The sequence below is a fragment of the Humulus lupulus genome, chromosome 8 (assembly GCF_963169125.1).
Source record: "Humulus lupulus chromosome 8, drHumLupu1.1, whole genome shotgun sequence".
NCBI lineage: Eukaryota > Viridiplantae > Streptophyta > Magnoliopsida > Rosales > Cannabaceae > Humulus > Humulus lupulus.
Genome location: NC_084800.1, coordinates 112,519,185 through 112,538,476, shown reverse-complemented (window position 1 = coordinate 112,538,476; position 19,292 = coordinate 112,519,185). Strand labels below are relative to the sequence as shown.

At 45.0% G+C, this 19,292-nt stretch overlaps 1 protein-coding gene across 1 annotated transcript; it reads left to right on the top strand.

The window, feature by feature from the left end:
* The first annotated feature begins 314 nt into the window (after positions 1–314).
* Positions 315–12,549, top strand: LOC133795949 (uncharacterized). The gene is made up of 3 exons (XM_062233435.1): positions 315–743; positions 816–1,165; positions 12,450–12,549. Exons 1-3 carry the CDS (start codon positions 315–317, stop codon positions 12,547–12,549), a joined length of 879 nt encoding a protein of 292 aa, XP_062089419.1.
* Positions 12,550–19,292: the final 6,743 nt, after the last annotated feature.

Sequence of the window (19,292 nt, the reverse complement as noted above, 5' to 3'; positions counted from 1 at the left end):
AAGAAAGCCATCGAACCTCTCGAGCCCCTTGACGAATCTTCGGATGAGAACGGTACTGATCTCTTGCTCTTAGATAGTTTGCCAATTCCCTGTCACTTATTTGATGGGGACGGCAATTTTAAGTACGCTCCCAATTTAGATTCAAACTTCTTCATGCCAGAGAGTGAGTGTAACACTAGTATAGTATATAATGTAGTGACCAGTAATGATAGCTTGAGTATTTCACTTACAATTTTCCTTGTTTCTTTTCCTGAAATAACACACTCAATTGTTTATACTATCTCACTCTTTGTGTGTTTGCTTTTCTCACATACATGGACTCCGAGAATGTGTTCGACATATACAGTGCCCTCGAGGCTCCCGAAGCTCCCTTAAGCAAGAAGAAAATGAGCAAGAGGCATCCCGGGGAAAGCAGTAAAGGGCCCTCAGCCAAGAAAACCCATACTGCAGACCCTCCGGCAGACGAACCTTCAACAAACGCAGCACCACCTCCTTCTCCTCTCGAGCAGCAAACTCCTCCTGCTCCTGTCGGGTCGACACCTTCTCCACCGGCCCCAACCGACCAGACTCAACAGGCTGCTCCTGCTTCCACAGGGGGCGACATATCGAGTCGTGCCTTAAGGTTGGTCAAAGATAGGGTGACCAAGATTTTGAAGCACGAACGGTGCCGAGAGGCGATGGCTGGGATGGAGACGATGGACGTCGACCAAATCTTAAATCGCACATTGAATGAGTTTGCTAGTGTAAGTTATCTTTTTCTGTGGAGACAACCCTTTTACATTCTACAGTCAGTTTAACTTTCATTCTGATCGCAGGCAATGCTAACCCTTACTGCCGGCCAGCTTCACTTTGGTGCTATCACCGAGCAGTCTAGGGCTGTCGAGCAACGGCATGCTGAAGAACTTAAAGTTATCGAAGCGAAATATGCTGAACAGCTTGAGGCAGTGCTTGAGGAGAAGAACAAACTGGCTGAGGAGTTAGGGAAGAAGCAGACTGCTCTGGATAAGGCCATCGAGCAAAGAGACCAGTTCAAGGAGTCTAATCGCGTCAACTACCGCGAGGCTAAAAAGCTCGAGCAGGACTTGATTGCGAGTAGACAAGAGACTACAACCTTGGAGGGCTGGATCGAGAAGCTTGAAAAAGCCAATGCCAACAATTTGGAAAGGTACAAGGACGCCACAGTTAAGTGTTTCTATGACTTCTGGAAACACAACCAAGAGGCTGACTTTAGCTACCTTCCCGAGCGTGCTACGCATGCTGAGATAGCCCGCTGCTTTGCTTGACTGGTGGAAGAAGAGAGAGCCAGGGTACCTGCATCGCTTGAAATCTCCTTGGCCACTGGCGTGGACGGGGCGAATAATGAAGCTGCAACTGTCGTCGATGAGGACACCCCCCAAGATCCTCCAGCCTCGTAGTCTGCTATTTTTCTTTTTCTTTTTAATCTTTTAAGTACACGGCCTACGGGTCGTTATGTAAAGACACTTTTATTTTCTAGTTGAATATTTATTGCTGCACGGGCAGCTTTTACTTTTAATTGAACAATTACATCCGAGCAACGGCTGCTCACGGTGTAAAAGGATCCATTTTGATATTATAATATATTTGTATCTTGTTATAACATCTGTTCGCATGACCGAACTTAGCATAGTAATTTGGTTTGATTTAACAAAATACAAAATTTTGAAAAATACTCTAAGTACCCTAGCATGCTTTCACTTATTTTGCCCATGTGTTTACATACCTTTCGATATGCTTTGCTTACTAGATACCTTAGGTGCCCCCCAAGTGATCGAGGAGCTTTAGGTCCTTGGTCACTTGCCTTGACCAAAACCTGTTCGAACAATACTGCTCGGAGCAAAATAAGTAAAATTGTAATACAGCAAAAAAACACACATAATGAGCAAATACTTTTATAAAATACAACAATTGGCAAGAATGACTGGCTGCGCACAGTCCCTTATATTTCTCGTAATAAATGGACAAAATGTGTCTGTACGAGTGATTAAAAAGATCTTACACTTATAAGCGATTAGTCACATAAAATGACTAAATCTTTTCGCAACTTGTAAAAATTAAAATTAATACAAGCCAATCCTTTAAGAAGGATTGTTCATTGATAGTACTTGCGCAGGTGTTCTCCATTCCAATAGCGAGGAATGAAATCTCCATTTAGGCGAGCAAGTTTGCAAGTGCCTGGATGGAGGACTTCTTCAACCTGGTAAGGCCCTTCCTAATTAGGTCCAAGTACTCCAGCAGCTTGGTCACGGGTGTTTAGGAAAACTTTTCAAAGTACCAGATCTCCGACATTGAATTTCCTTTCTCGCACTTTAGAATTGAAATACCGAGAGACTTTCTGCTGGTACGCAGCTACTCGGAGTTGGGCTTGCTCACGCTTCTCATCGAACAAGTCTAGGGATTCCATCAGTAGTTGGCTGTTCGAGCCTTGATCGTACGTTATTCTGCGATGCGAAGGCGGATCTAACTCAACAGGAAACATAGCCTCATACCCATAAGCTAAAGAGAATGGAGTATGGCTTGTTGCTGTTTGATGGGAAGTTCTGTACGACCAAAGGACTTCAGGTAATTGTTCTGGCCATGCCCCCTTAGCTTCTTCTAGTCTTTTCTTTAGTGTATCCTTTAACGTTTTGTTGACTACTTCGACTTGTCCATTTGCTTGGGGATGAGTGACTGAAAAAAAGCTCTTGATAATGCCATGCCATTCGCAAAAATCCGTGAATAAATCCCTATCGAACTAGTTGCCGTTATCCGAGACGATTTTCCTTGGCAATCCATAACGACAAACAATGTTTTTTATCACGAAATCTAGAACCTTCTTGGTTGTTATGGTTGTGAGCGGCTCAGCTTCGGCCCATTTGGTGAAATAGTCGACGGCAACCACAGTGTACTTGACACCGCCCTTTCCTGTGGGCAAAGATCTTATTAGGTCTATGCCCTAAACTGCAAACGGCCACAAACTTTGCATCTGTTTAAGCTCATTAGGGGCTGCTCGTGGGATTTTGGAGAACCTCTGGCACTTGTCGCACCTCCGCAAAAACTCCATCGAGTCTTCATTCATCATGGGATAGAAGTATCCTTGCCTCAGGATCTTTTTTGACAAGCTTTTCCCCCCAGCGTGGTCTCCACAAAAGCCTTCATGTACCTCTTTCATTAATTATTTGGCCTTTTATTTTGAAATACATCTGAGGAGTGGCATTGAGTATCCCTTTCGGTACAAGATTCCATCGACTAGGATATACCTAGCAGCTTGCCGCTGAAGGGTCCCAGCTTTGTTTTTGTCCGTTGGTAACACGCCTTGCGTCAAATACTCTATATATGGTGCCATCCATGTATCCGCCATCTGGATCACCATAGTGGTCTCCTCTACTCGGATGCTTGGCATAGACAGCCGCTCAACCGGTACTATATTCAGAGTATCTGCATCCTTCGCACTTGCTAACTTGGCCAAAGCATCAGCATTGGAATTCTGGTCGCGAGGTACTTGTTGGAGGGTGTATTTTTCGAACTGAGCCAATAGATCTTTTGTCTTGTTTAAATAACCAACCATCTTTAAACCTCGCGCCTGGTATTCTCCCATGACTTGATACACCACCAGCTGAGAATCACTGTAGATGTCGAGCACCTTTATATTCATGTCCCTGACTAACCGCAACCCAGCGAGTAACGCTTCATACTTAGCCTTGTTGTTAGAAGCAGTGAAGTCAAACCTGATTGTGCAGTGAAATCGATGCCCTTTCGGCATTATCAATATCACTCATGCTCTAGCGTGGCACTCGTTAGAAGAACCATCTGTAAATAATTTCCAAGAGGGAGCTTGGTTTTGACACTCAGGCTCATTAGGCTCTTCAATCTGCTCGTTATCTGTAAGTTCAGTGAACTCTGCAATGAAGTCAGTCAGGGCTTGCCCTTTTATCACTGTTCACGACAAGTAAGATATATCGAACTACCCAAGTTCGACTGCCCATTTTAACAATCTACCCGCAGCCTCTGGTTTTTGCAGGACTTGTCGTAGAGGCTGGTCGGTCAAAACTACGATTGGGTGAGCTTGAAAGTAAGGTTGCAGCTTCCTGGAGGCCAAAATTAAACAATAGGCTAACTTTTCAATAGGTGGGTACTGCAGCTCCGCTCTAATTAGCCTTTTGCTTACATAATAAACAGCCTTCTACACGCCTTCTTCCTCCCTTACTAAAACGGCACTAGCAGCATATTCAGTGATCGTCAGGTAGATGAACAAAGTTTCCTTATCGACCGGCTTTGACAGGATGGGTGGTTGCGCCATATGAGTTTTCAATGCTTGAAAAGCCTGCTCGCACTCCTCCGTCCATTCAAACTTTTTGTTGCCTTTAAGTAGATTGAAAAAAGGAACGCACTTATCTGTCGACTTTGAAATGAATCTACTGAGAGCAGCAATTCTTCTGGTTAAACTTTGAACATCCTTAATCTTTGCTAGCAATTTCATATCGATTAGGGATTTAATTTTCTCGGGATTGGCTTCAATTCCTCTCGAGGTAACTATAAATCCCAAGAACTTCCCTGATCCTAATCCGAATGAGCATTTAAGAGGATTCAACTTCATCTGATATTTGTTCAAAACGTTGAAGCACTCCTGCAAATCCTTTATATGCCCTTATGCCTTCTTCGACTTGACTAGCATGTCATCTACGTAGACCTCCATGTTTGTGCCGATCAGTTCTTTAAACATGTGGTTGACTGGTCACTGGTAAGTCGCACCAGCGTTTTTCAAACCGAAAGGCATTACTTTGTAACAATAAAGCCCTGTATCAGTCCAAAAGCTAGTGTGAACCTCATCAGGGGGATGCATACTAATCTGATTATACCCGGAGTATGCATCCATGAATGAGAGAATCTCATGCCCTGCAGTGGCATCTACCAGCTGGTCGATTCTTGGGAGTGGGAAACAATCTTTGGGGCAAGCTTTATTAAGGTTTGTGAAATCCACACACGTGCGCCACTTGCCATTTGGCTTGGGAACTAGCACGAGATTAGAGACCCATGATGGATAAAACGCCACCCTGATGAATCCATTCTCCTTTAGATTTTTGACTTCTTCTTTTAAGGCCTTTGATCTATCTTTGTCGAGCAGCCTTCTTTTTTGTTGCACCGGTGGAAAACTCTTATCGATGTTCAGGACATGGCTGATGATTGCAGGGTCTATTCTGACCATGTCTTTGTGTGACCAGGCAAAGACTTCCTGGTTCCTTCTTAAAAACTCCACCAGTGCTTGTTTTGTTGCTGTCTCTAAGTTTTTACCGACTTTCACAACCCTGGTCTGATTTTCTTCATCGAGTTGGACCTCTTCAAGGTCCTCGATGGGTCCAATTTCCTCCTCAAAATCCCCAAAGCGAGGATCAAAGTCTCTATCCTCCCTTTGGGCAACACCCTATTTGGTGATATTATCACCTAAGTGGCCCTGAGCATCATTTTCCACTTGCAACTCTTTACTGGGAAGATCTCTCGATACACCTTTCTTTGCCTTGGTGATCGAGGCGTTGTATCACTCCCTTGCTTCCCGCTGATTTCCCAATACGCATCCTACCCCTGCGTCTGTTGGGAATTTCATGGCAAGGTGCCATATTGAAGCGACGGCCTGTAGGTTGACCAGAATTGGTCTCTCAATTACAGCATTGTATGTTGAAGGACAATCAACTACTGTGAAAGTAGTGAGTAATGTCCTATTAGCAGGTGCAGTACCTGCTGTAACTGGAAGCCTGATCGACCTTGTTGGGGCAAGCCCTTCACCGGAAAAACCATAAATGGTTTGGTTGCATGGCTCCAGGTCTTTGACAGACAGCTTCATTCTTTCCAGTGAAGACTTGTACATGATGTTGACCGAACTTCCTGTGTCAACCAACATCCTCTTCACCATCATGTTGGCAATTTGTACATCTATGACTAGCATATCGGAGTGTGGGAATCGCATGTGCTGGGCATCGTCTTCAGAGAAGGTTATCAATTCCTCCTCTGTTTGAGCTTTTTTCGGTGCTCGATCCTCCACACTCATCATCTCGATGTCCTGGTCGTGGCATAGGGTTCGAACGTATCATTCCCTTGCCTTCCCACTGTCTCCTGCAAGATGTGGGCCCCCGCAGATGGTGAGTAAAGTGCCTGCCACATGAGCTGGCTGTAGAGGTGGCGAGTGTTGGCGTGCAGGCGCTTGCTCATTGCCACCTTGAGCTTCTCGCTGAGACCCCCCTACGGCTCGGACATATCTTCTTAAATGTCCCTACCTAATCAGGAACTCAATCTCATCTTTCAACTGGTTACATTCATTGGTGTCGTGCCCGTAGTCGTTGTGAAAATGACAGAACTTTGTCGTATCTCTCTTGGAGATATCTTTCCTTATAGCTGCTGATCGTTTGTAAGGCACGCTTGAGCTGGTCGCCTGGTAGACTTCAGCTCGACTTTTGACAAGGGCCGTGTAGTTGGTGAATCTCAACTCGTATCGATTTCCTTTGGGGCGTTTACTCTCAGAAGCTAAGGGTTCATTGCTCACCCGTTTTCCACCGTTCCTACCACTTCCATTCCCTTTGCCTTTGCCGTTGCCATTGGGCTTTTCCGACCTGTTGGCGGCTTTGGTGGGTTCTTCTTTGGGCCCCTTATCTTTTGTTGGAGATTTCCCTTCATTGGCAATTGCGTCTTCGAGCTTGATGTATCGATCAACCCGATCCAAAAACTCTTGGGTACTTCTTACCCCATTTTTTCTGAGGCTACTCCAAAGGGGTGAATGGCGCCTAACCCCAGTAGTTAGAGCCATCATCTTACCCTCATCGCCCACTGTCTTGGCTCCAGCTGCTGCTCGCATGAAGCGTTGGAAATACTCTTTCAAGGGCTCTCCCTCTTTCTGGCATATCTCGACCAGTTGGTTGGCCTCTGTGGGGTGTACGCGACCCGCGTAGAACTGCTCGTAAAATTCCTTCACGAACATTTCCTAAGATACTATATTAGCAGGAGGGAACTTGAAGAACCACTCCTAGTGGTGTTAGACAGTGTCGCAGGGAAGATCCGGCAGCGGGCATCTTCCGACACTTTTTGTATATCCATTTGTATCTCAAACTTATTAACGTGAGATACTGGGTCTCCGTACCCGTCAAAGTTCTGCAATGTAGGCATCTTGAACTTACTGGGGGTTTCAGCCGCAGCAATCCTCTGTACAAAGGGGGTGCCCCTCCTCCTATCGTACTTGATATGGGACGTTCGTCCACCGACCAGCTGCTGTACCGCTTGGTTCAGAACATCAATCTGAGCCTGAACAACTTCTGGGATTGCTAGGGCTACTGGTGCCAGGGGAGAGTACTCATCGTGCCTCTCACGGCGGTCGTTAAGTACATCCCTAAGATCATCGTCTCTACATCTCTGCTCGCTAGCTCCTAGTCGACTAAAGACGTTTTGCTGCCTGGGTTGTCCCCCAGCGTTGTGGCTATTTTCTCTAGGTGGGGGGCTTCTGCCTCCACCTCTTTCTTCATTTCTCCGGCCAGCATTTCTTTTGCCAGAATCAGCTTCATTATAGTCATGGCCATCTCTGAATTATGGCTAACTACGGCGTGACTGGTTGTTCACGCTATTTCCACCTCGGGCTGTCATTTCCCGAGCGTCAGGGGGAGGCCTGCGCTGGTCGTTGGATCCCTGTGCATTGTTATGTCGTGGGGGCCCCTGACCGCAGAACCTAACTCTGTGTTCCTCCTGTTGGCAGGAGGACGCTGCCCCCTGCTCGGTAGATTCGGCCCTTCATCCCCTGGGCGTCTAGGGCTACGGGGCGGCTGCCCTGCCCTATTCTGCCTCGGGCGCTGGGGATTGCCTCGACCAGCCTAGGATGGAGGCTGGTGCTTAAGATCCCTAGGTGGGACATCATCCTGAGCCACAGGTGGCTGCTCCGGCCTTTGAGGGCTTGCTGGCTGGAGCGAAGGGCTTGGATTGGGACCTCCTTGAGGTGGTGCATTCGATGGTTGATCTGGCTGGGAGGTTTGCACAGCCTGACTCCTAGCCAGTTGAATGGCTGCTTCAAGGGCGGCCATGGCATCCCTCTATTGATGATCCATTTTTGCCTGCTGCTCAATCAGCTCTTGGCGCTGGCGTTCTATTTCTCTTTGTTGTAGCACCATTGTCTCCACAGCACTCTCCTGATAGGCCCTCAGATTAGCCAACTCATCTTGCAGCACTCCTAGCGTTGCCCTCAGTGTTTCAGAATCTAACTCCTCCTCATCAAACTCCAAATGTAGTTCATTCTCGGCCACATTTGGGGGAGGAGGTTGGGATGGTGCAGCGCCAGCAGCCTGTCCAGTCTTCTTGGATGTTTTCGCCATTAGATTCTTTCACAGTTTTTTGTCAAACTCTCAATGAAAGCACCAGAATGTTGACCCACGATTTGGCCAATGACACGGAGTCAAATTTGCGACAAAAGATAAAATGACAATTAAGAATATATTCCAATGGAAAAGAAGAAAACACCAAGGATTTATAGTGGTTCGGCCCCAAAGAATGGTAATGACCTACGTCCACTTAGTGCTATTATTAAAATTGAATCTCAAAGCAGTGATCAAATAACTAAGGTTCTTGAGTTTCACAAACCTTGAAAGAAATACAATATAACGATCGATAATTGCACTATATCTCTCTTTCTCTCTCTATCTTAACAAAAAGATTCAAGGGTCAAAAAGTCCCTTCCTTGAGCTATTTCATGTATACTTATAGGCTCAAGGAGGGTTACATGGGCCAACGGGCCATATCTTTCCTTAATAACCGCGTATCAAGGTCATAATCAAGAAATATTCAATGTAATTATTATAAGATTACAATTTAGAAGGAAACAAATCAAATTATACGACCAGCCTGGTCGTATCTGAAAGTTATGCCTGACGAAGTGATGTGCTTCTAGTCAATAGTCGAACAACACTTCTGCCACGTGTCAACCATGTGTGAGAAATCCCTGCCACATCATCAGCAGCTGTTTTTAGGGTAAACAGCTTAGAAATTTCTTAGAGAATTGGTTCTGCAGTGAAGATAAGCTTGAATCTATAATTTAATGTTTGAATTCTGGTGTTTGAATTCTGGTGTTAGTGTTTTTGAGCTTTTGGGTTTCAGAGATTGAAGTGGGATTTTGATGAGTTTCTAGGCTAGATTTTTGTTGGATTATGTTCCTGGAATCATGTTAGAAGTTTTGTGATAATTGAGTTATGGAATTAGGATGGATTTGGGTGGTTTTGAGTAAGGATTGAATTCTGGGTTCGAGGGGCTGGGTCGCAGCTCTGTTCTAGAGTGTCGCGGCCCTACGGAGCAAGGAAGAGCCAGGAAGGCTCTGAGGTGAGGGAGCGCCGCGGCGCCACAGGGACAGGGCCGTGGCACGTGTCTGTGTTCAGGGAGGCTTAGCCTCTGTTTCAGGGGTAGGCCATGGCATGGGTCTCAAGGGTCGCGGCCCTTAAGGGTATTTTTGGCCTTTTGGAAGTTTTAAGCGTGGGAACCTAACCTAGGGTGCTCGGGATCAATTCCACCACCATGTTTGGTGGAATTCGATGTCCCGGAAGCTTGAACTTCATCCGAAAATCTTAATACGAATATTGATGGAATCCCGTATCTTGGTTGTGACTTGGTAAAAGCTAGGGCTCGGGAAACGGATCGTGCTCGAAGGGCATCTCTCATAATCAAAGCATTTGGAAATTAAAGGTAAGAAAACTGCACCCGGTTGTGAATTTGTAATGTGGACTAAGGGTTCCCTATTTTGTATGCTTTATAAAGGATGGTATTATGCCATGTGACTAGTAGACAAACGCCCTACGAGTGTCGGAGTTTACATTGGTGCACAGGGCGCGGCTCAGCCACTGGTAGCTGAGGACAGCTTATTATTCACTGAACTCGGTTTAAGCGGACCGGAGTCAGTGGGATTAAACAGAGGGTGCAACCTAAGGGCATCGACCCTAATTATCATTTGATTTGATGAATTTGTTATGATAAATAGTTGAGTGTTGGTTTGTTGATTCTCTGGTTAGTCTGTGGACTATGTGATCAATATGGTATGCTAAGTATATGAACATGCTTTAAGAATTATTCAACTGTTGTTATTGTTTGTACTATAATGTTATGTTTTCTTGTTGGGCCTTGGCTCACGGGTGCTACGTGGTGCAGGTAAAAGCAAGGGAAAACTTGATCAGCCCTGAATCAGAGAGCTCTGAGAGCATAATGTACATGATCAGCTGCTCAACCGCCACGGTTGAGGGGAGACAGGAACAGGAGAACCATAAACATTGGTTTTGCCCTTAGAGTGGCTGGTGGTTGTTTTTTACTCTGGAAATTTTGTAAACTGACTTTCAAACACTCTTTCTTTTGGGATCCCTTGTGTAAAACGTTTACTTATATGAAAGATATATTTTATGACCAAAACCTTTTAACCCTAGTTCATTAAAGATGTCAGTGACACGTTTTAAACTATACGACTTGGTTAGCAAGTCTCGCACTTTTATAAATACACAGTGTAACGGTCTTGGCTACCCAGGGCGTTACACTTGAGAAAGAGAGAGAGAGAGAGAGAGAGAGAAAGAAAGAAGAGAGAAATGGTTGAAAGATAACAATTTTTTTAATATGTTAATTTATTTATTTTATTTTTTCTATTAATAAATTTATTTATATATTAGAAAAAAAAATTCATTAAAGGAATAAAAAAAGCAAGGACATTTTAATCATATTGAAAAATTGTTTGACCAAAATCAGGCTCAATGTATCATATTGTTCCATTTTACAAAACAGAGGGTTTGTTTTGTCATTTAATAAACACATAGAGGACAATTGAGTGTTCGGGCAAAACATAGGAGCCAAAATGATATTCTCCCTTATTTTTATTAAGTTTTTATAATTTTTATATAAATTTTAAATAAATAAACAATATTATATATAAAAGAATGACATTAACATATTAAAAGAAAATTTTAACCAAAACATTGTTTATGTTTTATTAAAAAATAATATGATGACCTTTTAAATCACAAATGTAGCGTCTCAAAACTCCCAATTTGATTAGTGCATTGATTAGTGTGGCAGGAGGGCACGTGGGCTCGTTATGTGTAAATTAATTGAGTTTTGTGATTTATATGATTATATGGTTGAATATGCATGACTATGTGTATTAAATATGTTTAAAGACCCATTTTTGCTATAAAAAAAAGGGCATTTTCATAATTTTGACTCGTTGAGGGTATAATTGTAATGTTTATGTGTTATGTGCTTGAGGCCACATTATTATGTGGGTATTCATGATATTCGGCAAGAGTCGATCGTTTCGAGAAATTTAGCGGAAAAGTCACGATGGGGATAAATACTTGGCTCGCAATGAGTTAATGGGTATTTTGGTAATTTTACATATTTCAGGACTTATTGATAAATTAAAATGCTTGATAGGAAATAAATTGTATTTGATGAATTAGTTGATTAATTTGTAAATTTGGGGTATAATTTGAGGTTTAGTGGGGAAATAGAAGCTAATGACGATTTTTCCCTTGGGGTATAGTTTTGAAGTTAAAAAGGACCAGGGGTAAATTGGTCATTTGATCAATTGGTAAAGGTTTTGGTTAAGTCTAAAAGGCAGCAGCACATTCACATTTCCCACAATCCATCTCTCCTCTTTAGTCTTTGTTTCGAGAACTTTCTTAAGAGTACAACCACAAAGCTTAACTAAGGGCTTGTACTAGGGAATTCTTGAGAGAATTTGAGCATTGGAGGAAGTAGGAACTACCCAAGACACAGCTGCACCTAGGAATTTCGAAATTCAGGGGTATGATTGCCTAGTTTTGAACTTCTCTTGTGTTCTTGATGAGTATGGAGGATTGAGGTAAATTTTGAACTTTGGTTTGTTTAGGGGACTTAGGTGTTGTGATTGGTGGTGGATGCACAATTCCTAGCTGTTCTTAAGATTGGAATTTAACTCAAAACTTGGAATTGGACTTGGATTATTGGATTTTTGGGTAAGTATTCAAAGTTTTAGCTCAAATGGTAATTTTGGAAATTGTGTGTTTTTTATTGTTTTGAGTGAGTTTTGATGATATCCTGAAGTTATAAGGCTAGTCTGTCATCAAATTGTTGTGGAAAATTTCCTAGAAATTGGATAAGAGTCAGATTGGGTGTTTGAAAATGCAGGGAGAAAATGCAATTTTTGGGTTGTCGTTGTGGCACCGGGCCCTCTAGAGGGGCTGTCGCGACTCAAAATGCACAAATTTCTAAAGGGGCTTCTCGATATGTTGTGGAGTCGCGCCGCTAATGCAGTTTTAGGGTGCATTTGTCTAGGGCTTTGGGGAATTAACTTGGGAGGCTCGGGGGACGTTTCCTCTATCGAATTTAGTGGAATCCGAGGTCCTGAGAGCTTAGACTTGGTCTTGAAGCCCATAATAAAAATTAGTTCCTAATAAACGTAATATTTGTGTTGTGACTAGGGTTTCTGCAAGGAGGATGAAGACCTCCGTCTTTGAGCAGAAGAACTGGAAAAAGGACCTTGATGTGATAGACAACAATACATTCTTTGTTGTGTGGTAGAGAAACAGAGATATGGATCTCTCATTCACTGAAGAGCCCAACATGAGGACCATGCTCGAGGCATGCCTTGAGGCGGAGGAGGCCAGGGCTACCCAGGAGAGGGAAGTTGCAGCGGCGGGTCGCATCCGTGAAGTCGATCCTGTGATCCAGCTGGTGGCAGAGGTTCCTCTAGGCCAAGGGCCCCAGTAATTTTATTCTTTACATGTATATTTTTAGCTAAGTAGGCATGTGTGCCATAGTTTATTAGGGTATAGACAATTAATGCTCAAGCCCTCAAGCACTATTGTAAATATTTTTCCATTTAAACATATGCAGCTTGCACTACTTTATTGTCATGATTGCACTATTATCCTTGAATTGACACTTAGTAAATATGCAATTTGGACTTTGTTAATTCAACTAAACGTAACCTAACTCACGAGAGTCCTAAGTTGTTGACTTAGGTCTCGTGCTCGAGTCTTGAAGGCTCGAGTCTTTATCGACTTCTCTTAGTACTTAGACAATTTTTAGGCATTTAGTGTTGCACTGTAGGCTCGCAGTCCTCGAGAGTAACTTTAATGCGAGGTCAAGTGATACACTTGATGCGGCCCTATGTCCCCGAGTTCCAACGACTCAAGATGGGGCCAGCTTGTGGTACTTAAAGCTTGAGGATCTTCCTACCAGTGTGTAGCTGCTTGTCTATTAAGTGTTCCTTCTTAGGCTCGTGGTCCTAAGAGTAACTTTGATGCGGTGTCAAGTGAGGGCACTTGACTATCCTACGCCTTTGAGTTTCAACAACTCAGGCTTTTGAGGAGGTATGTTGCACTGTAGGGTTTTGCTTTAGTGCTCGACGCTTAGGACATTTAGTGTTGTCTTCTAGGCTCGATGTCCTTGAAAGTAACTTCAATGTCTTCTTGTGTTTCTGAGTCCCAATGACTTGGGCCCTTATGAGGTCATTCGCACTAAGCTACCTACCCCCCGGGTACATGGTCATTGGTGGGTCAACTTGGGCCTTTCAATTTTCCCCCCGAGTACACAACTCGGGACCTAATCATGTGGAGGTCGTGAACTCTTCATCCTGGATCCAGGAACTTAAGTTCCCTGACCTTAGATTAGGTTTTTCGTGATACTCCGAGTTCCAATGACTCGGTCTAACTTTGAGTTCCAATGACTTGGTCTAACTCCGAGTTCCAATGACTCGAGCTTTCGTTCACATCTCGAGGTCATAGAACTAGGAAATTTCTCCTCGGGCACAATGTCCATGGGAGGTGACCTAAGCCCGTTCTCACGCTACTTGGGTTTTTTACTCTTAGGGTCGACTCCTACTTTTGAGTACAAGTGACTCAGGCCCCAATTCGCATCTCTAGATCAAAGGACTTGGTTATTACTTCTCAGACACGGAATCCACGAAAGGCAACCCTAAGTCCATTCTTGCTTTATTTTAGGGCAATTAATGCAAGGTCCCGCAAAGTATTCTGCTTAAGTCTTATGCGACTTAGGCTTGTGCCCGAGTACGAACAACTCGGGCTTCCGTTCACATCTTGAGGATTGGGATTTGGTCATTACTCCTCAGGCGCGCATTGTCTGTGGGAGAATGTGCTAAATCTAATCTCACATTACTTGGATGTCTTTGGCACTGGGTATTTTCCCAGCCATTTAGCTATGGGGTCTCATGACATTAGGGATGCTTCATTCGTCGACTAGCTTAGCTTCCCAAGTCATCAACTTCTTGATGCTATTTTTTCTTGCGACTTATTGGGGACTTGGTCAGTGCTCCCCGGGCACAATGTCCACGGGAGGTAACCCAAGTCCATGCCTCAGAACCAAGTACAAAGGACTTGGTCTTCTCTTAGCATCTCGAGATCAAGGGACTTGGTCAGTGCTCCTTAGATGCAATGTCTACGAGAGGTAACCTATGTCCATTCTCGCGCTACTAGGATTCCTAGTCTTCAGTCTCTAGATACTAAGCCTACTCCGCTCCGAACAAGCTTGGTTTCTTAGGTCGCAGACTCAAGACCTCTTGGTTTCCTAGGTTTTTTCTATTCTCGGGGTATTGACACTATGCTTACTCCGCTTTTGACAATCTTAGTTTCCTAGGATATCCTTCGCAAGGCGTGGTACTCTGCAAGGTTGCCCTAACTCCATGCCCTAAAGTGATCGAAGACTATTCTGCATTCACTTGTCCAAGCCAGCGAGCGGGTGCTCTACGAGGTAGTACATATAGAATAAAGGAAACTAACAAATATAATCAGAATCTCAAAAAAAAAATTATCGTGTTTTCTCTACACGATTTCCATTAACTGTGCCCGAAGGCTGCAAGGAGATTACAAAAATTAATAAATCTACTGCTCATATTACAGGTAATACTGACGAAGATGCTTGGCATTCCAGGCGTGGGATATCAATTCCCCATTCAGTTGAGCTAATTTGTATGTCCCTAGACATACAATGCTCTCAACTTGGTATGGGCCCTCCCAGCTAGGTCCCAACACTCCCACACCGGGGTCTCGGGTGGCTAAGAAGACTCTTCTCAGCACCAGATCTCCGACCCCAAACTTTCTATCATTCACTTTAGAGTTGAAATATCTGGCTACTATTTATTGGTAGGACGTTACTCGAAGCTGAGAAGCTTCATGGTGCTCCTCCACAAGGTCCAGTGACTCTCAGAGTAAATCATGGTTTGTGGTTAGATCATAAAGAATGGTGAGTGGCTAATGGAGGTCCTGACAGTGGTGCGGTAACTCCACAATGCCCTAGGTAGCTCCTCGGCCAAGCGTCTTTCACCTGTTCAAGCCTTTTCTTCAAGGTGGCTTTGAGCGTCTTATTGACTGCTTCCACCTGCCCGTTTGCCTGTGGGTGGGCCACAGAGAAAAAGCTCTTCATAAGCCCGTGCCACTGACAGAAGTCTGTGAACACCACGCTATCAAACTGCAGGCCGTTGTCAGAGACTATCTTCCTCGGGAGCCCATAGCGGCAAACGATGTTCTTGATGACGAAGTCCAGTGCCTTCTTGGAAGTGATTGTAGCGAGTGGCTTAGCCTTGACCCACTTCGTGAATTAGTCGACTGCCACTATTGCATACTTCATTCCCTATTTTCCCATGGGCAATGAATGGATAAGGTCAACGCCCAGTTAGCAAAGGGCCAAGGACTGGTCATCTGGGTGATCTCATTTGGAGGAGCTCGAGGTATGTTGGCGAAGCATTGGCACTTGTCATACTTCTTGTCATGGTCCATCGCGTCTTCGTTCATGGTGGGCCAAAAGTATCCTTGTCTCAAGATCTTCTTGGCAAGTCTCTACCCCCATCATGGTCCCCGCAAAAGCCCTCATGCACTTCTCAGAGTATTAGACTGGCTTCTTGCTTGGACACATATCGAAGGAAGGGCAACGAATATCCTCACTTGTACAGTCTGCTGTCCATGATGACATACCAAGGTGCCTGGTAAAGCAGCTTCCGAGCTATTTTCTTGTCCTGCGGTAACTCACCAGAGACAAGATATTTCACTATGGACTCCATCCAACTGTCCTGGGGTTGGACTGCTTCTACTTCCTCGGGAGCTGAGATGCTCGAGACAGCCAAGTAGTCAATGGGGACTACATTGATCAATTCAGCATCCTTGGTGGTTGCGAGCTTGACCAGGGCATCAAAGTTAGAGTTCTGTTCCCATGGCACTTGTCGAATGGTGAATTTTTTGAAGCTATGTAGCATTTCTTGGGTCCTCGCCAAGTAAGCGGCCATTTTTGTTCCCCAGGCCTGGTACTCTCGGAGTACCTGATTAACTAGTAGTTGCGTGTCACTGAAAAGCTCGAGGTTCTCAGCCTTAAGCTCAAGTACAACTCGAAGCCCAGCAATAATCGCCCCATACTTTGCTTCATTGTTTGAGGCATCAAACCCAAATCTCAGGGCGCTGTGAACCCTATGCCCCTCGAGGGAAACCAAAATGAGGCCTGATCCATCACCATTTTCATTCGATGATCCATCTATGTATAACTTCCACGTGGGCCCAACCACTGGGGCATCCTCAGGTCTTTCGTGGTTTCTGGTGCACTCGGCGATGAAATATGCCAGTGTCTGTCCCTTTTTGGCAGTCCTCGGGTGGTAAGTGATGTCAAACTGACTAAGTTCGACCGACCACTTCAAGAGTCTCCCGGATGACTCTAGCTTTTTGAGGACCTATTGTAAGGGATGGTTCGTGAGTACCTTAATGGGATGCACCTAGAAATAGGGCCTTAGCTTCTGAGAAGCTACCATTAGGAAAAAGGTCAGCTTCTCCATGAGCGAGTATCTGGACTTCGCTCCGAGGAGTCTTTTGCTTATATAATACACGGGGTGCTGGACACGACCTTTCTCGCACACTAAGGAAGCACTAATGTCGCTCTCTGAGACAGCCATGTAGAGCAGGAGGGTCTCTTTTTCGGTGGTCTTTGACAAGATAGGTGGATTTTTCGTGTGTGCCTTCAGTTGTTGGAACGCCTATTTGCATTCCTCCATCCATTCAAACCTCCGACCTCCTCGGAGTATGTTGAAGAATGGGATGCACTTGTTACTTGCCTTGGAAACAAAGTGACTCAGGGCAGCTATCCTTTCGATAAGGCTCTGAGCATCCTTATGCTTTCAAGGAGATGACATATCGACCAGGGCTTTGATCTTCTCGGGGTTTTCCTCTATCCCTCGAGTACTGACAATAAAGCCTAGGAACTTTCCAAAGGCAACTCCAAAAGTGCACTTTTGGGGATTCCATTTCATGCTTAACTTGCGAAGTACTGAAAACACTCCGCCAGATCCTTTACGCGATCAGGGGCTGTTCTAGACTTGACCAGCATGTCGTCTGCATAAACTTTCATGTTCCGTCCCAACTGCTCCTTGAACATACAGTTCACGAGCCTTTGGTAGGTTGCACTGCCATTCTTTAGCCCGAAGGGCATCACTTTGTAGCAGTAGACTCCTTTATTAGTTCGAAAGCTGGTGTGTTCTTGATCAGCGATATGCATGGAAATCTAGTTATAGCCCGAGTACGTGTCCATAAAGGACAAGAGCTCGTACTCGGAGGTGGCGTCTACCATCTGATTTATTTTTGGTAGCGCGAAACAGTCTTTAGGCCAAGCGTTGTTGAGGTTAGGAAGTCTATGCAGGTCCTCCAGGTGCCATTTTCCTTGGGCACAAGGACCGGATTGGATACCCACTTGGGATATTGGGCGTCCTGAATGAATATGTTTGCGAGTAGCTTATCAACCTCCGCTTTTAAGGCTTCCACCCTGGTGTGGTCAAACATTCTCCTCTTCTGCTGAATTGGAGCAACATTGGGATCAACATTCAAGGCATGATAAATGATATTTGGCTCAATGTCAATCATGTTGGAGTGAAACCAAGCCAAAACATCCTGATTTCCCTAGAGAAAGCTCATCAGTGCTTCTCGAACTTCTGCCTTCAGATTCTTCCCAACCTTGGTCTTCCTTTCAGAGACGGAGGCATGAAGGGCCACTTCCTCGACTTCCTCCATGAGCTCGATAGCCCTCTTTTCTTGAATCCATGGTTCCAACTCGTTGGTTTCATCAACCCAAACATCATGCACCTCCACCTCCTCAGGACGAGGCTGCTGGGGAGCCAACACCTTGACCACCATTACTTGTTTCCTGAAGGACACATTGTAGCATTGCCTCGCCTCTTTTTGGTCTCCTCAGAATGTGCCAATCCTTGACTTCATGGGGTACCTCATGCGCATATGCGAATGGAGGTGACCACCCCGAACTCCACTAAGTTCGAATGCCCCAAGATGGCATTATACACCGAGGATAAATCCACCACCACGAAGGTGTAGTACTTGAAAGATTGGCGAGGCACATCTCCAAGCGTTATGGGCAGCTTGATCTGGCCCATCGGTATGAGACCTTCTCCCGAGAACCCATATAGAGTCGAGGTGCACGGGGACAAGTTGTTTGTCGTCAACCCAATCTTCCTGTATGTTGACTTGAACATGATGTTTACTGAACTCCCGTTGTCCACCAGGATCTGAGCCACCATCTTATTGGAAACTTGGCTCTCGATCACCAAAGGATCGCGGTGTGGAAAGTGTACTCTCTGAGCATCATCCTCAGAAAATGTGATGACTTGGTCAGTCATCCTTGGCATATGGGCTGGCAATTGAGCTAATGCCAACACCTTATCTTCATGATTTAAGGCTCACACATACCTATTCTACGAGTTTCAGGAGGTGCCCCCCAAGTGGGGTCCTCCAAAGATGGTCCCCACACGCCCATTCACTGAGGGAGGTCTGTGGACTATCTGGTGTTGCGAAATTGCGAGCACCGTACCCAAAGCCTAGGGGGCTGCAGGTTGTGTGGGTGTTACCGCAACTGGGGCCTGAGCTTGGTGTGCTCCATCTCGAGCTTACTCGCAAAGGTGTCCCAATTTTTTGAGGCTTTCGATCTCATCCTTGAGTTGGAGGCACTCATTGGTGTGGTGCCCCACATCATTATGAAAACGACAAACCTTGTTGGGATCTTTCCTTTCCTTGTCTCTCCGAATGGGCTGTGGCTTCTGGTAATGGACATGTTGTTTCGTGGCCATAAAGAAGTTCTCTCGAGAGTTTACCGAGTCAGTGTACTCGGAGTACTGCGAGACGTATTTCTCGTCAGGGGCAGTTCCCTGTCCTGTCTACACTATCCCATTTCCCTTAGGGTTTTCGCTCTTTCCTTTGCCCCCGTGCCTACTGCTGCTGGGGGTCCAACTAGGTGCGATGGACTGGGATGGAGCAGCAAATCCA